The 8,665-nt window shown below is 51.0% G+C and overlaps 1 protein-coding gene across 4 annotated transcripts; it reads right to left on the bottom strand.

The window, feature by feature from the left end:
- Positions 1-449: 449 nt before the first annotated feature.
- LOC125488365 (probable RNA-binding protein EIF1AD) lies at positions 450-8,380 on the bottom strand. 4 transcript variants are annotated; one of them, XM_048621361.1, is made up of 6 exons: positions 8,292-8,380; positions 6,831-6,960; positions 3,908-4,016; positions 3,390-3,498; positions 2,849-2,890; positions 450-1,131 (listed from the first exon to the last, which is right to left on the bottom strand). In XM_048621361.1, exons 2-6 carry the CDS (start codon positions 6,915-6,917, stop codon positions 975-977), a joined length of 504 nt encoding a protein of 167 aa, XP_048477318.1. In that variant the 5' UTR covers positions 6,918-6,960; positions 8,292-8,380; the 3' UTR covers positions 450-974. The 4 variants fall into 4 exon arrangements, with proteins under 4 accessions (XP_048477318.1, XP_048477319.1, XP_048477321.1 ...); XM_048621362.1 differs by having other exon boundaries at positions 8,203-8,303; XM_048621364.1 differs by lacking the exon at positions 2,849-2,890.
- Between the last annotated feature and the right edge of the window lie 285 nt (positions 8,381-8,665).

The raw sequence follows: 8,665 nt of genomic DNA, 5'->3' as shown, positions 1-8,665 counted from the left end.
GTTAACTCTGATTTTCTTCCACAGGTGCTAGCAGAACTGCTGCGGCTTTTCCAACAAATTCCTGCTTCTATTGAAATGGTAAAAGATACCTCTGGAAGCTATGTTTAAGCCAAAACCTCACGCAGAGAAAAAGAAAGAACTGGGTGGGACGGTGTTTGAAATTCACCAAAGATCCTCAGACAGCACCTTCCAAAATCACTTCCATCGAGAAGGACAAGGGCAGCAGATACATGGGAACACCACCCTCTACAAGTTCCCTTCCAAGTCACTATTTGGAAATATCACCGTTACTGCAGTGGTTCAAGAAGGCCGCTCACCACCACCTTCAAGGGCAACTAGGGATGGGCAAGAAATGCTGAGCACAGCCAGCCATGCCCACATGCCATTTGCATTTCTTCTGGCTAGCTCTGTTGATGCAGTGGAATGGTACTCCACATCAGCACAAAACATTCATTTCTCAGCAATATTTATTTATTTTAAGTACAAATGGTATTCTCTCCAGAATGTAAGACTCTGCCCTTCTCAGTGCATCGCTCCATAAGTGACAGGAAGATAAAGCCTTGAGCTGGTCGACTGTGGCGTGTGCGCACACAAACAAACAAAATCTACCCTCCTATCCCACAATCAACTGGTTGTCATCAGCCTCCAAAGCTCCTCAGTCAATTTGATTGGGGGGGGTGGTGAGAGAAGAAGGTGAACAGGGATGGACTGGCTGGCGGAGGTCATTGGTGGAGCTGCCAGAAGATGTATTAATGACACAGCCAGCCTGGTGCAGGATTCAAATGGATACCCGCAGGGGAACATGCTGCAAGGCAGTGGGAGAGAGGGTAAGACGCTGAAAGGATGTCTCTCCTCCTCCCCCCCCACAACCCCAGATGAAGCACTTGCCCCTTCTGCAGTCTTTGAGGAAAAAAAAAAACGATCAACGGTTTGCCTGCAGTTATTAAAGCAAGCATTTGCTGCTGTCCTGTCCTCTAAACTCCCTGCTCCTCCTCGTCTTCCTCTTCGTCCTCGCTCTCCGAATACTCGTAATTCCTTCGGTTTGTGTTGACAAACAAGTCGCTGTCGTCTTCCGAATCATCCCCCGACTCTTCCTCCGAGCCCCGGTTACTTCCATCTTTCTTTGTGTTACTGGAGAGGGAGAGAGAATGCAGCTTCCTTTACCTGAAGCCTGTCATGCAATGAAATATCACCCCGGGGGCACATCACAAGTATATTCTAGAACCAAGTAGGCCACCGAGCAAGAGCTGGAAGGGAGAGGGCACCAAGAAGGGTCAATATCAACTTTAAGGAGAGCGGGGCGGAGGGGCTTAGGGAAGGAATTCCAGAGTTCGGGGTTATAAAGATAGGGAAAGGTGCAAGGGTTGGAGAAAAATCACAGAGATAGGGGTGTAGGCGCAAGAGGAAGTGACAGAGACAGGGAGGGGTTGTCAGGGTTACAGTGTGAAGGGGGCTCATTTGGAAAGGGCTCCAAAGTGGCAGAACGTGCTACAGTTTTAAGATTGATTTGTATAATGGAGAGAGGGAAATGGTTTTAGTTTAAATGTTTGAGTTCTGGAAGTAGAGTTGGGTTGTGTAATGAAATGAGGTATTTAAACCCCTTTCGTTATAGTTCAGCGCATTAGAAACATGAAGAGAAAACTGGGTTGCTGTCATGTGTCCACTAACAACAGACAGAAAACTGTTCATCGGGAAAAGGTGGTGTGCAGGACTCATTGACACAGAAGTAAATAATTCACACAGTTTAGCCATCTCCAACACAGTCGTGGTTGAAGAAAAGATTCAAAAACAGAAGGCCGTGGAAGTGGAGTTTCGGGAACCCAAGTTAAGGACTGGGTGAGCTTTGTTAGCAATGTAAGCATCTCAGAAGGAGACATTAATTGAAAGATAGCATCAAGCGAATGCAGAAAGGGCAGACAAAAAAATTGATTACAGTTGTGCTAACTGAATAAAGAACTTTAACAGTGGAGACAGGGTGAGCATTCACTGAAGTTTGGGTATCTGTAAGGTTATTGCTGAGGCTAAAAGGGTGGAAACAATTTCTGATATTTTTAATGACTGTCAAGTAGTTATTGTATATTAATCATTTTCTTTCTTTCCTTTCAAGGGGAATAAACTTAGGTTATTTGTTAGAATTATACTGGCAGCTTCTTGTGATTATATTCAGTGACTTAACCTCGTAAGCAAACAAATAGCAAAACAGAACTCAGTCTATCAAGCCAGGTCTGGGCTCAGTATCAGCATTAGTTGGGGTTATATCACCAGAGATAGGGAGGGGTGTAGGGGCTGGAGGAGGTGAGAAAGATAGCGAGCAGTGTAGAAGCTGGAGGCGATACAGAGGTAGAGTGGATGAGAGTACACCGGGTTTGGAGATAAAGGTGGGAATTTTGAAGACTGGGTGATCTCCCAACCAGAGGGTCAATGCAGGTCAGTAATATGGTGAGAGATGGATGTGACTCAGTCCCATTAAAATGCTGGCAGCAGGGTTTTGAACAATAGGAAGGGGGCGACCAGTCAGGAGTGTGTCAGAATCGTTCATTCTGGAGGGAACAAATGCAGGGCTGAGGCTATCGGCAGCAGAGGAGCTGAGACAAGGGGAAACGAGTGTTCATTGTCTGCTGAGCTCCACAAACACACCAGCACGCACACAGGTCAGGGAAAGAGAGTCTCTTTCACCAGCCTGTGCCAAGTCAGTGCGCTGAAGTTTATCACATTTAGCAATGTGCCCTCACTCCCACAGCACAGGCAGACAGACAAACAAACACACAGAGGTGCAGCTTTGTGAAGGGACAGAGGAGATCCCTTGGGATTCAGCCCCTGATGGCGTGGATTGAAACCAGACACTCACCTCTCGGGGCACTCTGTCGCTGGGTCACAGAAAGTGGCAGGCCTGCAGGGTTAGGACCAGAAGGAACATGGGTCAGGGGCAGGGCTCCACCAACTGACAATCAGAGTCATAGACACACACATCTGCTGCTACCCATCGCTGACCCTCCGGCCGCGCCGCGCTCCCTCGGCGCCGACCTTAATTGCTCTCGAATTATTGATACGAGGCAGTTAAGAGCCAACCCCATAGTGCTGGGATTGGACTCTCATTACAGCCAGACCAGGCAAGGAGGGCAGATTTTCTTCAATTGTTAGTAAAACACTATTATTCTACAATAAGAAAGTAGCCACATTCCAGGCACCATCACTGGACCTTTGAAAGATTTCACCAGCTGCTTGGCCTGACTCGAACCCAGCTTCCCCGAACATGAGCCCAGGGCTCTAGATCCCCCAAGATCTTACCAGGTACCACCCACATCCCCACAAACAGGCATCACCCTCGCGCGAGTACCCTTTGGATTTCCGTCACTGCTTGGCCTCGCGACTCAAGCCGAGTGTCCTACCAGAGCCCGTCCTTCCTGAGCTGCTTGATGTGTTCCTTGTACAGGATCGAGTTAATTTCCGCTTTCACCTTTTCACCTTCCTGGATGGGGTCCACGATTAGGAAATCGCCTGACAAAGCGGGGTGGGGGGATGGAAGAGAGACCGAACACAGATAATCTCACAGAGAGATCATCGCCTCCACCACCCGCCCCCGACACACACACACACACACAGCCAGTCAGTAACCCCCAACTTCCCAGGTTCCAACACTGACTCTAAGACGCGAGTGGAAACCCCAATCCTCCCCCCAAATCTTTCATTCCCCTCTGCTGAATTTTTCGCACAGTACATGCACATTGCTGGCCGGGCCTGCATTTGTCGCTCCTCCCTAATTGCCCCCAAACTGAGTGGCTGGCCAGAGCCAATACACTAACACTGCCCATTCCAAAGGGACCTTGCCTCGCATTAAGCCGGACCCTGACCAAGCGCCCCCCTCCCCCACCTCCCCCCCCCTCCCCCCACACCAATGCGCTCGTACCCCTCTTGATCCAGATGTTCTTGCGAAACTTGGTGGGCATGCTGGCGAGGAACCGCTCCCCCTGGGCCGTCTCCACCTCGTGCAGGTTGTTCCCCGGCGAGCCGAGCACCTGTAGGGGCGAGCCGACAAGTAGCCTGTAGAGGGCACTCAGGCAAACAGACAGCACCACGTGGCACACAACGGCAGACAGAAGAGGCGCTGCTGAGACCGCGCGCCGTCAGGACCCAATGCAAGAATGCCACATTCCAAACCATCGCGACAGCGCAGGGGAGCCAGCTGCTCCCTGTTCCTATCTCCACGGCAACAGATCCGCCAATCAGGGTCACTTTGCCAATCAACTGGTGCCCCTCGCTTCCGGTGTTAGAAACTGTCCTGCCATGTCTGAAATTTTGGAATTCTTGCGCGCGTCCTGACGGGCACAAGGTGAAAACTTCCAGCTAAAGGTTCAGGGCGATCCAAGCCACGTGGTTTCTCACTCTCGCTGCATCACGCGACCCCCAGCACCATCCCAAAGGCTCAGGGGTAGTCAACAGTTCATTGCCGACTGTCGGAAAAACCCCATCTGGTTCACTCATGTCCTTTAGGGAAGGAAACTGCCAACCTTACCTGGTCGGGGCCTACATGTGACTCCAGACCCATAGCATGGTTGACTCTTAACTGCCCTCTGGGCAATTAGGGATTGGCAACAAATGCTGCCTAGTCAGCAACGCCCTCATTCCGTGAATGAATAAAGAAAAAAAAACAAACACACACATCCGCTGCTGCTCAACTGGGAATGCGAGATGACCGTACAGATTTCTAAAGAAACGCAGTTTTGTGGGACGTGCCTGTTGTTGATTACTTGCCCCGAGCGCCCTTGAGCACGAATGTATCACCAGGGCCATTTCAGAGGGCAGCTAAGAGTCAACCATGTTGATGTGGGTCTGGAGTCACGTGCCAAGTCCCAGACCAGGTAAGGCTGGCAGATTCCTCTCCCTAAGTCAGCGTTAGTGAACCAGATGAGTTTTTAAGGCAATAGACAGGGCGGTTATGAAGGCGTTTAGCACACTTGCTTTCATTGTCCACGCCTTTGAGTACAGGAGCTGGGACATCATGTTCACGTTGTATTGGTGAGGCCTCTTCTGGAGCACTGTCTAGTTCTGGTCGCCCAGTTATAGAAAGGACGTTATTAAGCTGGAGAAGGTTCAGACGAGATTTACCAGGATGTTGCTGGGACTGGAGGGTTTGAGTTATAAAGAAAGACTGGAACTTTTTTCACTGGAGTGTAGGAGGTTGAGTGGTGACCTTACAGAGGTTTATAAAAGCATGAGGGGTACAGATGAGATAGCAGTCTTTTCCCTAGGGTGGGGGAACTTCAGGATTAGGGGCCACATTTTTAGGGTGACAGGACAGAGATTTAAATAAGACATGAGGGGCAATTTTTTTTTCAAACACAGAGGGTGGTTTGTGTGTGGAATGAACTCCATGAGGAAGTGGTGGATGTGGGTATAGTTACAATGTTTAAAAGACATTTGGATAAGCACATGAATAGGAACGGTTTGGAGGGATATGGGCCGGGAGCAGGCAGTATGGTCGGCACGGACTGGTTGGACCGAAGGGTCTGTTTCCATGCTGTATGTCTCTGTGATGGTCTCCCAATTATTGAAACTAATTTTATATTCCAGAATTGTTAATCAATGTCATAACATTAATGTCCTTCACTGAATTTACATTCCACCAGCTGGGATTTGCACCATTACCCCAGGCCCCTGGATGAACAGTCCAGTGATATGAACACTATGTCATTATGTTGTCCCCTTCGCCCATGCCCCAGTGGAACAGCCCAGCCTCCATAAGCTGGGGTGGCAGTCAAGAAATTGCCGACAACCTTCCGCTGAAGATCTGGGGAAAAAGTCACCAGCTGGAAACACGCAGCTTGACGTCATGTTTTGCCGCGATGACTTCTGCAGTCAAATAGCCCCCTGAAACGCTTCGCCCCGATCACATGGAAAAGGGGGGAGGGCACCCAGTGTCTGTGAAAGCCTCCCCGGCCCCAGCATGAGTCAGAAATTAGGGGGCAAGATTGAGACAGGCCAAGAGCAGGAAGGTGGCAAATCTCTGAGCTGATCGTAACTTACAGCTGACGCTAGGAAGGTCACTTTAAGATTCAACTTTAACTCGGTTATGTTGTCCACTTTATTGATCAAATCAAATCAACCCTAGAAGATTGCACAGAGGGATCCTAATGTGATAAGACTGGAGATGATTAACAGAAGCTAAACGGGTGGTAAAATTACGGGAGACGCATAGAAAGGGAGCTGTCAGGTTTGACTAGGCACAGTAATCGGAGATGTGTAAGGTCCCAGCCCCTTCTGGTGAGGGGCTGCACTTATGTGTAATTCCTAGGCATGGAGAAGGCCGGGCGGGGATAAGGAAATCTGTCAGGTGACTCAGTTTGTTTGCGAGCAAGTATAAAGGTCAGGATGGCCTGTTGATCTGTGAGCAGCCTGGATTCCAGACACTGAAGATCAGCGTGAGGTCCATTTGACTGGCCGTAAGTTTCAAGACAGGTTCTACCTCCTCCTCACAGTCAATTACATGAATGGTCCAAATCTTAGTGGATACACCCATGGGGCCCATAGGCGTGTGTGTGCGTGCGTAACGGACACGTAGCCCAGTGAGCATTTGTGCATGTTTGGCTGTGGGACCCCAAACTGCAGGGCGCGAGCGAGCGAGGGGGGGAGAGAGAGCGCCTGCGCGCGAGCGAGCGAGGGGGGGGGGGGGGGGGGCGGGGGGGCGGGGGCGAGCAAGCGAGGGGGTGGAGAGCGCGGGCGAGAGAGAGGGGGCAGGAGAGCACTCGAGACAGAGATCTGTATCCCAGTGAAAGTGGTATTAAGGTCCCTCAGTGTGGCCCAGCTGTACTCGTCCCCGAGTACGCCCTTACCCGCACAATCTGTTGTATCTCGGAGGGCGGATCATAATCTCCCAGCACCTCCTTTACCACATGTTTCCTCTTCGTTGCCTGGGACATCTCGGGCTCCTGCCAACACCTTCAGCTTGGAATACAGTATGACCTGCAGGAGAGAGACACAGACATGACCGCGGGACAGTGCTCAAACATTAACCCAAAGGAAATGTCAGCAGCTAGAGGAGGTCATGTTGCGGACGTACAGGACATTGGTTAGGCCACTTTTGGAATACTGCATTCAATTTTCTGATCTCCTTGCTATAAGAAGGATGTTGTGAAACTTGAAAGGGTTCAGAAAAGATTCACAAGGATGTTGGAGGGTTTGAGCTGTAGGAACAGGCTAAATATGTTGAGGTTATCTTCCCTGGAGCACTGCAGGCACAGAAGTGACCTTATAAAATCATGAGGGGCATGGATAGGGTGAACAGTCAAGGTCTTTTCCCCAGGGTTGGGGGGCAGTCCAAAACCAGAGGGGCATAGGTTTAAGGTGACAGGGGAAAGATCTAAAAAGGACCCAAGGGGCAACTTTTTCACAGAGTGTGTGGTGCGTGTTTGGAATGAGCTGCCAGAGGAAGTGGTGGAGGCTGGTACAATTACAACAAATAGGAAGGGTTTAGAGGGATATGGGCCAAACGGGACTAGATCAGTTCAGGATATTTGGTCGGCATGGAGGAGTTGGACTGAACAGTCTGTATCCGTGCTGCATAACTCTATCTGATCTACATTGGGCTACAGACCCACACCAACGGTGCCCCCCGAAATGAGGAGAGGAATACTAGCCTGAAAACACCTGATCTCGTTAGATTGTGGTAGCTAAACAGACTCAGACCTGGTTATACTTGGACAGAAGACTGCCTGGGAATACCAGTGCAGTAGACCGGCAGCACGGTGGCTATGCGCTTAACCACTGCTGCCTCACAGCGCCAAGGGCCCGGGTTCGATTCCACCCTCGGGCATCTATCCGTGTGGGGTTTGCACATTCTCCCTGTGTCTGTGTGGGGTTTCCTCCCACAGCCCAAAGATGTGCAGGTTAGGGTGGATTGGCTGTGGGGATAGGGTAGGGGGAAGGCATGCTGCTCTTTGGGAGGGGTGAGGGGGGTCAGTGTAGACTCGATGGGCTGAAAGGCCTGCTTCCAAACTGTAGGGGATTCTAACGACCTCAGACACCGCTGTTTGGCGTACGTGCTTGAAGGAGGAGGAGGAGAAAATCAGAAATTTAACGTGCGTTGAGCTCCAAATGCTCGCTGTGAGCGTAAATTGTGAATGATGTTCAAATGATGAGGGCTTCCACAGCCGAATAGCAGGGAAGGACAAGAGGAGAGGGTAGTGGAGGTCCCCGGATACTAACTAGAGAGAGAGAGAGAGAGTCCAAGAGCCAGGCTTGGCCTCGGAGTGAGGCCTAATCCCGGTCCGGTCCAGGTGCTGGGATCCACTCACCTCCAGCTAGCGGCCGCCATCTTCACAGAGGAAGGAGGTATCTGGTCCGTCCTTCTTTTGGTTCCCCCACACCGCCGCCCTATTTCCGGTCCGTTCCTCCGTCCCCGCCCCCGCGCCCCACGACAACTTCCGGTCCGGTTCCCTCTCCATTTCCCACCTTCTTCCAACCCACCCCCGGATCCGCTTCCGTTCCCTCCTCTTAAACATTCCCCCGCAACACCCTACCACACTCCCCATCCAACTCCCCGCCGCTTTCTTCTTCTTCTTCTTCTTCTCCCTCAGCCAATCGCTGTCCGCAGTGAGCCGCCGGCTCAGTTAGCCCAGGATGTTAATGGGGGTCGGGGTGGGGGGATCGCAAGGAGCGGGCGGCCCCT

Source organism: Rhincodon typus, unplaced genomic scaffold (assembly GCF_021869965.1).
Source record: "Rhincodon typus isolate 14 unplaced genomic scaffold, sRhiTyp1.1 hic_rhity00000568, whole genome shotgun sequence".
NCBI lineage: Eukaryota > Metazoa > Chordata > Chondrichthyes > Orectolobiformes > Rhincodontidae > Rhincodon > Rhincodon typus.
Note: the sequence above shows the minus strand (reverse complement) of the source record. Positions and strands in the feature narration are given on the sequence as shown.

Excerpts from the sequence above, each read along its gene's own strand:
- LOC125488365 (XM_048621361.1), bottom strand. The coding sequence starts at position 6,917 with ATGTCCCAGGCAACGAAGAGGAAACATGTGGTAAAGGAGGTGCTGGGA. Across the intron at positions 2,891-3,389 it reads CTCAGGAAGGACGGGCTCTG|GCCTGCCACTTTCTGTGACC; the intron begins GTAGGACACTCG and ends CTAACCCTGCAG. Across the intron at positions 1,132-2,848 it reads GCGACAGAGTGCCCCGAGAG|TAACACAAAGAAAGATGGAA; the intron begins GTGAGTGTCTGG and ends CTCCCTCTCCAG.